At 44.6% G+C, this 16,065-nt stretch overlaps 2 protein-coding genes across 2 annotated transcripts; one reads left to right on the top strand and one right to left on the bottom strand.

Annotated features, from left to right (window-relative positions):
• The first annotated feature begins 105 nt into the window (after nucleotides 1-105).
• LOC135371203 (cyclin-L1-like) lies at nucleotides 106-9,826 on the top strand. The gene is made up of 12 exons (XM_064605262.1): nucleotides 106-360; nucleotides 971-1,045; nucleotides 1,964-2,073; nucleotides 2,179-2,299; nucleotides 2,657-2,721; nucleotides 5,538-5,637; nucleotides 5,714-5,818; nucleotides 5,935-6,076; nucleotides 6,169-6,247; nucleotides 6,713-6,931; nucleotides 8,173-8,448; nucleotides 9,689-9,826. The coding sequence occupies exons 1-11, from the start codon at nucleotides 148-150 to the stop codon at nucleotides 8,444-8,446; spliced, it is 1,503 nt and encodes a 500-aa protein (XP_064461332.1). The 5' UTR covers nucleotides 106-147; the 3' UTR covers nucleotides 8,447-8,448; nucleotides 9,689-9,826.
• On the bottom strand, nucleotides 9,810-15,978 carry LOC135371199 (mucin-2-like). Its single transcript, XM_064605258.1, has 10 exons — nucleotides 15,464-15,978; nucleotides 15,012-15,218; nucleotides 14,875-14,958; nucleotides 14,463-14,733; nucleotides 13,753-13,832; nucleotides 13,626-13,674; nucleotides 13,424-13,558; nucleotides 11,982-12,102; nucleotides 10,579-11,772; nucleotides 9,810-10,125 (listed from the first exon to the last, which is right to left on the bottom strand). Exons 1-10 carry the CDS (start codon nucleotides 15,925-15,927, stop codon nucleotides 10,013-10,015), a joined length of 2,718 nt encoding a protein of 905 aa, XP_064461328.1. The 5' UTR covers nucleotides 15,928-15,978; the 3' UTR covers nucleotides 9,810-10,012.
• Nucleotides 15,979-16,065: the final 87 nt, after the last annotated feature.

Below are 16,065 nucleotides of genomic sequence, written 5' to 3'. Positions count from 1 at the left end.
GATTAACTCTCCGTTTATAATTAAAATATATCTAAGAATCGCTCGCCCAGGTCGCACAGTGACGGAGGAAGAAGCGCATTGATACATTTCGCTATTGTTCGCTTCTTCCCAGTTCCTCGCTGCCTTGTCCTCCTCACCGCAGGGAAGATGGCTGTTGTAAACGCATCAAACAACGCTGAACCTGTAAAGCCAAAGCATGGAAAAGTTATTTTGTTGTTAGAGAATTGTATCTTACCTCAAGAGAAGTTGTCTTCAACGCCATCAGGTTTGGATGGTTTGGACAGTGAAACAGAGACAAACCTCAGGATACTAGGATGTGAGCTCATTCAAACGTCCGGCATACTTCTACGACTTCCCCAGGTTAGTAATTTTACACGCAGATGAAATACTATATGATAGGATAGTATATAAGCGTTCTATTGCTCATTATAGAGATTAAATAACCAAGCACAGACGTCTCCAAAATCAATTTGGTAAATGAACGAGAGGACGGTGTGGTGTTGTGCTAAGCCTAAGCGTAGCCTGATAAAACGTGAAGGCCGCTGGAATGTCAGGAAATGTTGGCTCATTGTGTATTGTTTCTGATGGTGCAATGTCATACTACTCTTATAATGTGTGTGGACAGGGAAATACATTGTATTCTGCTCAATCTGCTACTTGAGTGTAATTGCAGCCTTGGTGGAATTACGGAAATTAGTAGCAAAATATTCAGGTCTGTCAATAAATTTCACTGATTTCCCAGTTTCACAAAACCGAAGCACTTATTATTGTCATTGGCAGATAGGGGACTTGTGTTCGCCTAGGCACAGGTCCACAAGCGTTACTTTTAAAGTCTTTTAATGGGAAGTCTTTTCGTGCTGTGGCCTGTTAAAAGCCAGCAGTTGACTGCGTAACCGTTCTCTGCTTTGTGCGCCCGTTGCTGCTGAAGGAAAAACGAAAGCCAGCAAACCACTTCATATTTTCCTTTCAGGTTGCTATGGCAACAGGACAGGTGCTTTTTCAAAGGTTTTACTTTTCCAAGTCATTCGTGAGGCACAGCATGGAGGTGAGCCATTCTCTAACTTGGAAGCAAATCCCTGTCGTTCATTGGGACATCGTACACTGAGAACGCTGTTAGTTTGTGACACACTGAAATTTGAACTAAACTTGCATGCCAGAAATTTGTTATATAAAATCTTGCCAAGGTGACGTCAGGGTACACCCAGCTTCTGAGAACTTGCATGTGCTGTCCTAGTCATTTCTACCCAATACCCCATTTCAGTGGCTTGGCTCCAATGAACAGTTACTACAGGGCGACAAGGGAATGTTCACTTGCACATGTTCAACATTGAACAGAGACACACAAAAACAAGAAAAACAAGGTGGTGCGGCACTATTTATCTGCGGCATTCTTTGTGAATCGCTTTGTGCCATATGCATTCACCACCATCTCATCTTTATTTTTTTTAAGTGTGTGTATCAGTTCCTATAATAAGTAGAATATTGCTTCCCTTGGTGCCTGCCAGTCGAACGCTTATCACAGTATGGCCACAGAAACAGTAGGTTGGTTAAGGGTTAATTGATTAGGAGAGTATCTATCATCTGACTTGCATGTGGGGGGTGTTCATACCTGACCTACGACTCCGACGAACATGTCGCTTGTGTCCCTGAAACGTAGCAGCACCTGTCCGGTAATGTTTTGCGAAGGACCTACAAGAGTAACCACCTGCACTGTTTCAGAATACATATATACCATGCATTTGTTATATCAGTGCACCTGTAGTCTATGAAACCTGGATGCAGGAATGATGAAAGGCTGAAAAGTTGACTGTTATATGATGTCAGTTTTTGGAAATCTTGTTACAGCACTGTGTTAACTTATTCCCTTTCTTGTTAAAATTTGTTAGTGATGCATATTCAGCTGCTATGGCAGCTGTAGTCAGTTTTTCAGCAAGTAAATACCTTTTAAATTTTTGCGTCGTAGATTGTGGCAATGGCTTGCGTTACTTTGGCATCTAAAATTGAAGAGGCTCCGAGGCGCATCCGTGATGTGATCAATGTGTTTCACCACATCAAGCAAGTTAGAGGCCGAAAGTAAGTCATTCCGTGAAATATTTTTTTTTGAAAGTGTCTTAACATATCACAGCTTGCAAAAAAAAAGAAAAAAGTAACATGATGTTCTATCGTTTATTCCTCTAGGACAATTCAACCGCTTATCCTCGATCAAAATTACATTAATCTCAAGAACCAGGTTATTAAAGCTGAAAGGAGAGTGCTGAAGGAGCTTGGATTTTGCGTCCACGTGAAGCACCCTCACAAAGTAAGGCAGTCATTTGCTCTTGGTCATTGCGTTGAGTGTTGTTGTACATCTCGATGGAGAACTTGCAAGTGGAACTTTAGCAAGTTTCCTTGCTATACATGTGGCTTGACTTCCGTCTAACAAAAGTCACCACATGGGCACTGCAGTGTCCCCCTGCTAGTCGAGCAGTGGGTCTTTACGTACACTATGGGGGCTTCCTGCTGCCGTCACATAACTTAACGAGTATGCACATTCTCAGTGAGTCCAGCAGGGTTCCCGAAGAAGTCCCGAGGCTCCTCTGGGTGTGACTGACAGTTTCGTTGCTGTCTGTCACCACTTTGTGTTCTCTGTACTAGAACGTGCCTTCCGATATTTCAGATCATTGTGACTCTATTGCAAGTTTTGGAATGTGAGAAGAATACAAATCTGATGCAGACATCCTGGTAAGCATCACTTTGCCATCTCTTGACGAAACATTGTGTGTACAACTGTGGGCTGTGCATCTTCGGATCGAGGAAGGGCTCTGCTTATCAATGACAATCCAGCAGAAAAGTTACAACCACTTCAACACTCGAGCTTTCAGGAACATGGGGTGCATACTCAGCTGGTATTCGCTGTTGGTTGTGATAAGTTCTGCAGAGTTTGCAGCGATCAAAAGGTGCACATTTCACGGTGTATGTTGTGCTGAGAAGGTGCCTTACTTCTGATATCAGTTGGGTGAATACCATTTCCAGATATAGGGGAGGTCGTGTGTGTGATTAAGTTCCTAAGTTACTGCCCTGATGCATACTTTCGCTTTGGTTTGTCACAATTCATTGCCAAAGGCATATCACACTCTTTCTTGTACCTACTTGCTGTGCAGAACATTGGCTTTTCAGTAGAATACGAGCCAAATATGCATGTGTGTGGCTTCCTTGCTTAGGGTTTTCGTACATATTTTTTCTCCATAAAGGAATTGAAATTGTGATGTCAATCAGAAATCATTATCGAGAATGGCATTTGCGATTTTAATAGGGCTGTTGTACTGAATCATACAGTACATGTTCTGTTTGTACACAGGGTGTTAAGTATTCCAAATTGAGTGTCACAGAAGTTAGGCACTGTTCTGTAAACTGTGCACTAAAATAGGTTTGAATGTTAGGATGCGTCTTTGTGTGCTGCTTTTGCAGAGGACTTGTGTCAATGTGTCTCTGGAACTTTTGTACATTCCTTTTTTACATTTTGTGAACATATTGAGAAATGACGCACACTATGTACGGGCTATACTTTGGAATTTTGTTTGAAGTCGAATGCAGGCGTGAAGGCTGGGTGGACGTTATTCTGAAAAGTGTAGTGCAACAGCCCTATTGTTTTGAACGCCCAAATGTTGTCAGATACTATGCATTTGCACCTGCTTGAATGTGTCAGTGTGTAACACTTATGCCAGCGACTTGGCGGGCAGCCGTGGGACTTGCATTAATGCAAACACTTCTGGATTTTCACCTAACAGAGCTTAGGTGAGCAGAGAAAGAGGGTAAGTAGGTGCAATACCACTCCACCGAGCCACCCTCACGGCCATGGGGCACGACCCCACCACAGGGAGACCACACCTGCCGCCCCCCGTCTCCAGGGCTTCTTGCCATTGGCTGGTGCACCGCTGTTGACCCCTTCCCATTGGGTGGATGGAGGCAGTGCTGGCAACCTTGACATGCCTGGCTCATGGGTTGTTGTTTTTTTAGAAGTGCGTGAAGTGCTTGTGTTTACTGCATTACCTTGTAAAGCATGATGGGTAATAGGCTAAGGTGGTGGCTGCACCACGTAGCTTTTTTTCTTTTTTTGAGGAACATGGTTACATATCTGCGGAAGAAGATTAGACGAAGCATGGCTAACCACTAAGGTTGTGAATATTCAGATTTCTTAAATACGTACGAGAGTAAATTGCATATTCAATTATAATGGCGAATTAGCCTTGGAATTTTCTATATTTGGATTGAAGCGATGTGTCTTCCAAACGGAACATATTGGAATAGTACTGAAACTGCACTCCGAAGTCCAAAAACACTAGGGGGGTGAGTGCTGCTTCATACAGAGGTCCATATTCACATACCATGTGTACATGCAGTATGTCTGTAAGATGCTTTGTGTGTGTTTAACTCAGTTATGCCCTTACTCGCTTAGGGTTCAAAATTACAATTTGCACAGCCCTACCAACTATGTATTCTTTACTAGGCGTACGCCGATTTTGAATTACACAAGTATTTTAGTTTCATGTGCTTTGTTCTCAGAAGTAGCAAAATTTTAATTAGGATCGCAGTGAGCACATATCTTCGCTAGTTTTTTTTTATTATTGTGCACAGTAGATTGTATTGAGCATTGTTATCTCTGGTTCAAGAACTGTGGCAGCACGAGATCCTTTATTACATTGGAGGTCTCTGCAGAATTCGATGGAAGAGCTCTGCTTTCCATTAAAAATTAAGGTGCCTCTGTTGTGCACCATGTGGCATTAACATGAAGAACACGCCTTATTCTGGAGGGACCTCACTGCTAAGTACAGAAGATGCAACAAGCGGAGTAGTGGTCACATACGGACCTGGACCATGTGTGTGTTGCGTGATGTTTCTTTTACAAGTTGCACACCTGCTGTTACTCCTCCCCTGACTCAAGTGGACTGCTCTAGAACTCTTCGAACAGACTGTACAACTGCTTGTGCCTCAACAGAGACTGGATGGCATGCCGACGCAACGACGGGAAGGGCATCTTGTCTCTTTCCTGTTGCTGCTAGGTAGGAATGAACTCCTTCTCTCTTAGTTCCCTTCCACAAAACGGAAAAAAAAGAGGGAGAGAGAAAGTGAGACTGTGGAATCCGGAACATTCTTTCGCTGAGTGATGGGAGTTGGGTGTTTCAGTTTTTGCATCAAGGAGCGCTGAGAAAGTGGTTGTGTTGACTTGCAACGAACGGCAAGGGACAGTTGGCTCGTCGTCGTCGTTCGGGTGGGCGGTGCACTGCACTCAGACAGGCGGAAGCTGATGTCAGCGTCTGTCTGTGCCTCTCGTGATGTCTGTATCTCTGTGTCAGTCCCTGAGGAAAGGTGGGTGACTAGCTACCTTTTTTTTCCTTTGCCTCCTTCAAAGTGGCTCGGTGGATTTCCTAATACGTCCTCGAAAGTTGTAAGAGTACCTTCTCAGTGCACACGTATGAAGTGACGTGCTGTAGGATATTTAAATCGCGGCCTCGAGAAAATTTCGTGTCTACATTTATATACCCTCTGCCTTCTTGCAGGAACTACATGAATGACAGCTTAAGAACGGATATCTTTGTTCGTCATAGTCCAGAGACGATAGCTTGTACCTGTATCTATCTCAGTGCGCGGCTGCTTAAGGTAGAACGTTTTTTCTTTTTTTTTTTACACGAGTGCGTTGCACTTGCATCGCTTGCTAAAGCAACTTCTATCACAGATACCACTGCCCAGTAGTCCAGCCTGGTTCTCTGTTTTTGGAGTGAGCGAGGAAGACATTCTGGACAGCTGCAAGCACATCCTCAGCATCTACACTCGTAAACGAGTAGGTCTTTTCCAAACAAAAAATATTTCTTGCAGTCGACGTTCTGTATTCTAGAAACCTCTCTAGCTACATGTTTTTTTGTTGTTTTTTTTAATAAATGCGGGTTGGTTTTACAGCCTGACGCTGATGCATTGGAGAAAAAAGTGGAAGAGCTGAAGAAAGCTTACATTGAAGCAAAGTTAAAGGCCAAGGGGATCTCTGGGACCAACACACCGGTGCTAGGCAATGGAACTAGTTTTTCGCCAAGCTCTAGGAATAGTAAGTGCATCGTGGACATGCCGCAGGCGCTGAGCTACTTCCGAGTGCGCAATAAAGGTGACACTTTGGTACATTTGTATTACAATTTTCAGATTCCCCGAGGCAGTCTCCACTCAATGACGCTTCTAAGAAAAAAGAAGATATCAAAGCTGCAGCTGAGCGTAGCCCAAGGTAAGAAAGAGAACACCTCTGGTTTCCTGATATGGTCATGGTCATAGGACCATGCAGAATGGAGTCTGAGGCTGTGGTCACCCCACTTTGTGCTGAATGGATACGATTTTGTTAGGCAGTGACAAGCATTTCCAATTCAGTACAACCTGTTTTGCCACTTTGTTGCACATACAGTGCATACCGTATTTTCTCGTATATAAGCCTTTTTCTTTTTCAAAATCATGTGTTAAAATGTCGGGGTCGTCTTACATTCGTCGTGCGTTGTCATGCGCGACAAAGAAAACAGCAGCGAAGAAAGTGGTGATGAATAAATTGTATCGTGCATCGTTTCCAACTGTTATACTGCCTCCCAATCTCTGTTTCCTTTTTTTTTTTCCAAAATCATGCACCCTGAAGTCGGGGGTAGTCTTAGGTTACATTTTTGAGCGGCAAACAGCTGTGCTAAGAATGTAAGGTGCTTTCCAGGGTGGACCGAGCCACATCTAACCACATCCCCAGTGCATTGGGAGGGAACAAGCACAAGGGAAGTCCTTCATCGCCTCGCAAGAAGGAGCACCGACACGGACGTGGCTCTAGCTCTTCGAGCAATGGTGGTGCGCTTAGTCCACTCGTCACCAAAGCTGGAGGGAAGACTCCTCCCAGGGGGTACAAGGAGCCCCAGCTCACTGCAACTTCACCGTCGAGGTTTGTAGCAGCCCATCAACTTCTGTGAAAGACAAAAATCTGTCAGCTGCGCAATGACGGCTGAACTATGTATCCGGCCATTGTGAGGCGGGTGTTGTGTTCGCCCTTCCATGTTTATCTGCTCCATCTACTACTATTAGGTTACATGATAAAATTCCACGGTACTTTCATTGCATGGGATTTCTTTTTTTTTTTTTTGTTCCTCACATATGCCATGCAAGTGCACACGTCACTGAGAATTCTATGTTCTCTCGTATGAGGAGTTGACACACACACAAAAAAAAAACCTTAAAGGGCGGATCCCATAACAAGCGACACGCTACAGATGCTGTCGCGGGAGCAGCCTCCCCATCCATTCGCGAGGCGACAAGCCAACATTGGCGAGAGAAAAATTCGTATTTTTCAATTGATTATGCGGCATATCTGTCAAAAACAACATAAAATTTTGGCTGAAACGCCATAGAAAGATAAACACAGAGAAATTTACACTACCGTAAGTTTGTTACGATACGTGTGTCTGTGGTGGCGCTGCAGTTCTATCCGTTTCCACACAATGTGCTATAGATTTTGGCCATATGCGATAACATCGATTCAGATGGCTGCTTTTCCCCTACAATCTCGAAATTTCATTATAACGAAGTTGACTCGCCACCCAGTCTACGCTGTTTTCCCCGCATCTCTATGCTTTGTCGTTCGCTCCAGCTACATACCGTAAAATCTAGCGAGTTTTGGGCATGCGCCGGGCAACGATGACTGGCGACAAGCATCTACGGGGGAGCGGATGCAGGATTTTGTAGCTGCAACACCGTTTTTTGTCGCGAGAGCCCAGGTGCCGCCGCTGAATTTGTCGCTTGTTGCGGGTTATGGGATCCGCCCTTAAAGCGTAAAGGAGACATCTGGGCCGACGTGAACAGGACATTTCCTTTGGCAATGGTTCCTTACCAGCTTAGAGTAGCTAGCTTAGAAGAAGCTCATCCATGATCCTTTTTCATGCTTCGTTTCTGCAGGCTTCATGAATGTGGAATGTCCACAGGGCCCAGCACCATAGAGCGAGACATTAATGGTGTCTGTTTTACGCAAAGATTTTGCAGGATGCAAAATAGTTTGCAACATTTCCTGCACAGTTTGCAAAGTTTCTTCAGTCCGATATTGCACTTCAGCTACCAAGTCCTCATGGCATAGATGCTAGATGTCTGTGTTTGCGATGTTTGATTGACCGCAACACGATAGTGTATTCACAGGTCTAGGTCTCGAGAGCGTCGAAAGGAAACCTCTAGCGGAAAACGTCACAATTCGCACAAGCGCAAGCGTAGCAGTTCTACCGGGCGCTCCAGGAGCCGCTCTCCCTCTCGCCGACATTCCTCAAAGAAGAGCAGTTCTCACAAGGGACAATCAGGGGGCCACAAGTCTCCCACCACTCACAATCACCACCACCATCACCATCACTCATCCAAAGCAAAGAAGGAGCGTTCCCGCGAAACGCATCACAGAAGCGTGACCACGTCTCGTCGGTGAAGGTACGCGAGGGATTTCGTCCTCCAGTTTGGCTAAGGCTTAAAGGGATGGTCGCAACCGGAAAACCCATCAATGAAAGTGATACCACTGTGTTCGGCATCGGCAAACAGTTTTTCTTTACTTTTTTTTCCGTTCCAAAAGTGCTTGGATTTTAACTAGACTAATTTTAAAGAATGCCAGAATCTACAGCGGTGTGACGTCACTCCGTAAGCAAAGAAGTGAGAGGGTGGCGCGCAGAGGGGGAAAGGTGCCGTCCAGACTCCCGCACGGCTGCAGCATTCCTTTTCTCAAAGGCGTGCCGTCATTGGCCGGTTACAGAATGCCGTTTTCTCATTTTTCCAGAGACGGAGTTCCGGTATACTTTCTATATCCGTCGTCTGCTCTTGTCATGCATTCCGTCGAATAACAGTGAAACTACACCAGTATTTCACACCGGATTTTCGGTACCGTGACGAGTGGTTCGCGAGGAATTGAGTGACACTATAGTTTCAAAATCTACTGGAACGGATGCGATCGTCCCTTTAAGAGGCCAATGTTACACTAGTGTTTGCTTGCTTTGCTGATGAAAATAGCTCAGGTGCATGCACACACAGCTCCAGCCTTAGTCTTACCTCGTTCTTTGTTCTTGATTTGTTGAAAATGGGAGGCGTACGCTCCACTCTCCCCTCAAGTCGGGAGTGATAATTGTGTCGTTAGGAGCAATGGTTGGCGCAAAGAATGTTGTGCGGTGAAGTTCTATTTTTAGAGTGCAGCCTTTCACGCCCCTCAGCTGGCAGCACGAGATATCTGTCATGTCCTTTTTCCTTTACTAGTACGCTTAGAATAACCTGGTCAGAAGTGCATGCATTCAACAAGGGTTCACTATATGTGCCAAACTTATCTGCAGGACTGTTAGGTACGTGATGAACTTTGTGTAACCCATTATCTGGAGTACACAATTCTTTTAGCTCCTCTAGGGGCTACTTACAAGTGTCTAAAGGGCCATGTCCTCGCAACAACCTCATTCAAAAGAAATCTGGTCTAAACAATGCACATGCTTCATAAAGCATACTGGGTGTCAGAAGTTACCAGTACACATTGTAAGCCGAGCCCTGTCGGAACTAACGTCATGCATAGGGCCTTGTGTTTTAGTGTCTGACTTCATGCTACTGTGTACAGCCACAAAATGGGCTACATTCAGAGCATTGTGATTGATTCTGTTGCAAAGTGATCTTAATCAAGATACAAATCTTCTGTTAACAGCATACTTGCATCTGGCCAAGGAAGGTATCTTCACCACTGTAAATATGTACAAGATCTGGCAGTCCTGTTACCATCATTTTTATCTGTACAGAGAGATTTGAACAAAGAGTTGAATATAAACTGCTTTTGATACACTGATGTCATCTTTATTTCTGTTTACTATTCATAAAATGTCATTTACAAGCTCAAGGTTGCGTATAAAATTCCAAAAGAGGTAACAATGTGGCCATTCATGATCAATCACATTCTTGTCCACGTGAGACGTAAAAGCTGGTGATGTGACAACCTAAGCGGATGAGCTATGTACATGTGTCTGGGGGGGATTCACTTCCGCATGCTGCGCCTGCTTCTTGGTGTTGCCATGGGGCGCTCACTACGGGTGACCGATCCGATGGAGAACAAGGAGTTGTTCAAAACTGGCCCACCAGGGTTTGAACCTGCAATGCAATATTCGATATGTCACTTTTTTTTTGGTTAAATGCCTTTCCTGGATTTTGCGAGGGTGATTGGGTACTATGGACCAAATTGAGTGATGTCGGGATAGTTTTTTTGTTGTCCTTAAATGGTTCACAGTTGAAGATGCGTATACGTATTGGTCAAGCATAAATTACTCGCAAGCTACAATGACAAGCACCACACGTAATATCAAATGTGCTTGACACAGTTTACTGTTACATCTAATATTCAGACACGTGTATGGATTGCTACTAATTACGCGATTGCAATTCGGAACTCATTCTGGGGTAGGGATCATCTGGTTTAAGTTACTCCACCGATTAGCTATGTTTGACAGCAAGTACGCACTTATCATCTCAAGCTCTTGCATTGATGGTATCAAGTTTAACAAAGAGCCTATTAAAATCCCCTTCAACATGCTATCGCACACTTACCTTGGATAACATTTTGTTTCGGTGCAAACGGCGTTGAATTTTGTTGCGCTGAAAAGTTGAAGGTAGCACTTGCTGGGGCATTGCTGGTGTTTACACCACCGAATTTGAACACTGGTGCCGTAGGTGCAGTAGTGGATCCAATGCCGTTGACACCATTGGTGACGATAGATGAGGTTGCCTGATGGGGTCCTGGTGTGGTAGCGAAGCTAAATCCACCCGAAGCGGCAGGTGTGAACTTGACACCACCTTGCGTCGCTGAAGGTACAGAAGTGGGAGGTGCTCGAGAAATTCCTAACACTGATGAGGTAGGCGTCAGTAGGGATGATCCTGCAGACATTTGTGGACTTTTTACATTGACTGCACTGGAACTAAGAACAAAGGGAGTCCTTGATGGGGCGCTGAAGGCAAATCCTTGCGACTGTGTAGTTGTTGCGGGACTTGTAGCTTGTGTAGCACAGAACGAATTTGCTGCTCCTGGAACAAGTCCGACCGTTGGCTGAGAATGTGAACTTGTCGCTACTTGAGCACCAAATGTGAAAGGAGAGCTTGTCACAGAAGTGCTGCCAAATGCAAAAGGAGTGCTCTTTGAAAGACCTCCGACACTTCTGGTGGGGGTATCTGCTGTCTTTGGAGGAGCCAGAGGTGATGGCAGTCCTACTGTTGGGGGTAACACTCCACTTTTCGACGACGTCGTAGCAGGTGGCGCTGTTACTGGTGCGAGGGAGAATGGAAGCAGTGCTGGACTCGTATACGTGATGGCAGTGGCGCTCGGTCCTGATGCTGTGCTGGCTGCAGTCGCTACAAATGTGCCGTCGTGCAAGGCAGTCAGTCCTGTCTTGGTACACGGTGTTTGCATTTGCAGCGAGGTGCTTTGTGGAGCAGTGGCTGGTGCTGACATTTTTGGCACTGTGACACACGGCGTGCTCGTATTCATTAACGGGAACTGAGCCTCGGTTGACGGCTGTGGACTCGTAGATCCGCTGGTGGGGACTCCAAATGACACGGTCGGTGACTTCTTCGAGGCTTCTGTTACTTGAGTCGATGTTGACAGAATGGTGGGTGCCGCGCTCGTAGTCAATGCCCCTTGTGTAACAGGCTGGGACGTTGCAAGTGTGCTGCTAACGTTCGTTGAAGCTTGTGTTGTGGATTGTGTTGTGTTCTGGGCCACTTGAGGCACTGATGCAGTGTCTGGCTCTGGACACATTTGAGAAATGGCAGGTATCAGAAATTTGAATCAAAACTGGGCTGTTGAAGCTTCACCTAAAGTGGCATCACTTACTGAAGAAACAAGCATGACGAGTGCAAAGACGACGTGACAAAGCACTCTGTCCATGTCGTGTCTTCTTTGGACACTGTCTCTTCAACGTGTTATATCAACAACACAAAGAGTCCGCGTTACTTACTAGTACAGCTCTGGTACAGATCACTGATGCTTCCCAGCATTAGGTTCAGCCGCTGCTTCTCCAGTAGGCAGTCTTGCTCATGCTCCTGCATCGTGGCCACGTGCTCCGGAAACACGAGTTTCTGCATGGAGATATGTGGAAGTTAGTACGTCATTTTATGTTACTTGAGTCCAGTATAAGAAGCTCTCCTCACATATACGAGGACAGATCCAGAAGTGTCCAGAATGGAGTTATATTTCAAAAAGTGGAATACTTACAAATTTGAAACTTTGGAAACCACACACTAAGCCCAGTGCTGTTTCCATTATTTGAACGGCCCATTTCTTAAAAAAATCTCTTTAAAAACCGGAAAAAATTGTCTCGTCACATTCATTTGAATTTCCCAAACATCCTGAAATCTTTTTCCTTTCAACTGCGTTTTGATTTTCAGTAACAGGAAAGTCGCAGAAGGAAATCGCCTCTGTTATAAAAAAATTGAGCAAATAAAAATGCAGTCGAAAGAGAATGGGTTTCAGGATGTTCGGGAGATTCAAATGAATGTGGTGGAACAGCTCTTTGCAGCTCGCAAAGAAGACAAAACAAAAAGTTTGAGGTACTGGAAACAGTGCTACTGTAAGTGTGTAGTTTCAAATGCGCACTACTACGGTTGTGACTAAAGGTGGGATCCCGTAAAACGCAACACACTACGGAGTCTGTCGCTGTCGTGGGTGCAGCTATCCGATCCATTTGCAAGGCGGCAGCAGCTAGCGGCAAAAATATATTTGCGAGAGAAAAATTCCAACTTTTCGATTGATGATTCGGCATACCTGTCTCAAATAAAACGAAATTTCGATTGAAATGCCGCGACAATAAACACAGACAGAAATTTACACTACCGTAATTTTGCTATGATATATGCGTATGTGGTGGCGCTGCAGTTGTTTCCACACAATGTGCAATAGATTTTGGTCACACGCGATAACCACAGATTCAAATGGCTACTCTCCACCTACAAGTTCGAAATCTCACTAACAAAATTGACTTGCCACCCACATCTCTATGCTTTATCATTTGCTCCAGCTACATACAGTCAAATCTAGCGGATTCGAACACTGGCTTGGCAACTGTCACTGGCGACAAGCGACAAATATCTACGGGGAGTAGAAGCAAGATTTTGTAGCCGTGACAGAGCTTCCCCGTCGCTTGAGTGGTGGCCCAAAATCGAATTTGTCGCTGTCGCTTGTAACGTGTTATGGGACCCGGGGTTAAGTTCCACATTTGTAAGTGTTTTACCTTTTAAATATAAATCCGTTCTGGATAGTTTCTTTCATGAGTCATGTCAGACAAATGTGGCATATTACAATAACCCGCAAAACTGGCTACAAATGAAGAACCTGACAGTGCCATAGCTCTCTCTAGTTTCATGGCTGCCGCATGCAAGCAACAAAGTGACACGAGCTCACCTTTTTCCGGACACTCTGATCCGAAGGGAGAAATTCTCTCTTGAGTGATGTGGCACTCCGCCTTGCAGCCTCGCAATGGGGAGACGCAATCTCTTCATCCTTTTGTTCTTGCACGGAATACGCAGTAGTTTTTTCCTACCAATGCAATTATGTCGATAAACTATTAAAAATACAGTTGTGCAACAAAGTGAACGTTACACACCTCTATCACAGATCCTGCTTCCTGACTCCCTGCACTTAAAGGTGTTGTCCTATTGAGAGTAAGGGATGCAGATGATTAACATGCTGATATGGGCATACCAGTAATATTCTGCAAAATTCCATCATACCTATCATCCTTCTTTGTAATTTTCATCTGTGGGGGTGTCTCGGATGAAGATGCCTTCCTCTTGTGAGTCTGTCCAGCCTTCTAATTTTGAGAAGAGAGACACACTCAGATAGCCTACTACGGAAGACCTCCGTAAATAAAATTAAAAAATATACCTCGACACAAACTAATCACATACACGGAAAGCCTGACTATTTCTGTACTTCATAAAGTGAACTTTTAAAAAAGCCACTCTGGACTAAAAATAAGTACTACTCATTTTGTTTCACACTATAAATCAATGTCGCTACAAGTCCGGGCACACAAACTATAAATACCGTCAGTCAACATTACACGCTTCGAGGAATTTTCGAAATTACTCGCAAGACTACACAGTTTCAGATTCTCCAAGATTATTTAACGTCACAATGGGCTCTTGTGTGTGACTCCTAGCAACACTCTGCGCTCCTCTCCATTTTTACATGTGAAGACTGACAGCTACTTTAGTAAGGGGACAGAAAGGAGAATGTTGCCAGACATATGGATGATAGGACAGTGCACATTGTGCCAAAAATACTTCTCGAAACTAGCCAAATTAGTTTAATGAACCTTCCACGTCACATACACATAGATTGTAATGACAATTAGGCGGGATTCCAAAGACGGCGACTTTAGACCGCAGCGGCACAGGGAAAAGTCAACGAACCACGTCAGCTGAACAAATGCAGTCACCTCTAAAAGACTTCGACTGGAGCAGAAAGAGCTGAAGATGGCATTGTTGCGGACACGTTTGGGTCCGTCTCCAGGACTCTCATGCATCGAGTTGCATGGTCTCTTTTCTGAAGCCCTGCTGCGCATCGTTCCGCCGAAGGACGGCATTGAAGCAGGGCAGTACGTAGGAGTGGGCAGTGCAGAGGCTGGTGGCAAAGTATTCTCTTTCCTCTGACGCTTAGTGGCTTCCCCTTTATCGACATCGTCTTGGCTTGACACAGCCGCTCGCTTTCTGCGTTTCCGTGAATAAGAAAAGGGTAAGGGAAAGAAAGTAGGTATGAAAGGGTAAATGAGTCACACAAGTGAATACAAGTGACGAAATGAAAACGAAAAATTAAGCTATCTTCTATGTCATCATTCCTTGTGTGCACACCTTCGTTCTTTCAATGCCCTTAGAACCGCTTCTGTAGAACATGGATCCTGTTTGCTGGCCTCATTGTTCTCCACCATCTGGGGGCTGAAGAATGTAAATTACTTGACACAGTTCAAACAGTAAACTAATTAGCTTACCTAAATATAACGCGCTGCTTCGGTGACGAAGAGAGCGGCAGTATTTTGACTCTCACTGGTGTTGTCCCATCTTGCTCACCAAACAGTTTTGCAGTTGGTAAGGGTGATCTGGAGAGACACACCGCTGGGTATTTACCAACGGCATACTTTTCTTGCTGCACAGGATAGCGCTTATGAAATGCTGGTTCCCAATCCAGGCTGCTTTTTCTGAAATTATACCAAAATGCGTAAAGATACAATCTACACGAAACACTTTCCATGATAATTCTATACTGATAACAATGAACCTCAACACACGGAGAATATGACAATAAGCTCTTATGACAGCGCAGTTGCGCCAATAACCCGCAGACTAGTCGTCCAATGACCCGGAAATCGGCACGCTAAATTCTGGCGGGCTTCTCAGTTACTAAACAAGTACAAATGGAGAGCTCAATGAATACAACACTTGCCTTGGGCTGCGTGAGCCAAATGTATGCTTGCGTTGTTGTTCAACAATAGCTTTATTAACAAAAGATAACGAATTTGTGAAAGCAGAACCCTCACGATTCCAGCTAGCAGACAACGAGCGTCTACGGGTTATAAAATTGTCGGATAAGCTGAAATGCCCGGGACTATGTGATGTATCAACAGTTCGCACGGGGCGCTCAGCAACACCTTTCCAACTGTCTGTATCAACACAGTTTTGTGAAGCATGTGAATTAACTTTTCGTTCACGTTTGTCATGCTTCACTAAGCCTAGCACAGATAATCGGTGGCGAAAGTTTTCGTTGCGTTTGTAGAAATAATAGTGCACCACACTTGCAGCAACTGCGCAGCCGAACAACGTGTAAGTCGTCAAAAGTCCCAGAAAATGGAGAACACAAAACACACAACCAATACCAAAGTAACACCACTTGATTTCATTACTAAACATGCTTCAAAGCATTTTGGACCGTCAACTGTAAGCTAATAGCACTCCGCAGCGACGCAAAAAGCTGAAGCAAGCTGCGCACACAAGACGCCTTTTTAAAATCAGCGTATGAACAAAAACAGTCATAAAATTAATGGTACA

The sequence above is a fragment of the Ornithodoros turicata genome, chromosome 10 (assembly GCF_037126465.1).
Source record: "Ornithodoros turicata isolate Travis chromosome 10, ASM3712646v1, whole genome shotgun sequence".
Classification (NCBI taxonomy): Eukaryota; Metazoa; Arthropoda; class Arachnida; order Ixodida; family Argasidae; genus Ornithodoros; species Ornithodoros turicata.
The sequence above is the reverse complement of the archived record's forward strand: the minus strand, read 5'-3'. Positions and strand labels throughout refer to the sequence as shown.

Bases quoted from the DNA above. Each gene is read 5' to 3' on its own strand.
- LOC135371203 (XM_064605262.1), top strand. From the start codon at position 148: ATGGCTGTTGTAAACGCATCAAACAACGCTGAACCTGTAAAGCCAAAG. The intron at 2,300-2,656 runs GTAAGGCAGTCA...CCGATATTTCAG, and splicing joins ACGTGAAGCACCCTCACAAA to ATCATTGTGACTCTATTGCA. The intron at 2,722-5,537 runs GTAAGCATCACT...GCCTTCTTGCAG, and splicing joins AATCTGATGCAGACATCCTG to GAACTACATGAATGACAGCT.
- LOC135371199 (XM_064605258.1), bottom strand. From the start codon at position 15,927: ATGTTTAGTAATGAAATCAAGTGGTGTTACTTTGGTATTGGTTGTGTG. The intron at 14,959-15,011 runs GTAAGCTAATTA...TACATTCTTCAG, and splicing joins AAGCAGCGCGTTATATTTAG to CCCCCAGATGGTGGAGAACA. The intron at 13,833-14,462 runs GTGACTGCATTT...TCTCAAAATTAG, and splicing joins CCAGTCGAAGTCTTTTAGAG to AAGGCTGGACAGACTCACAA.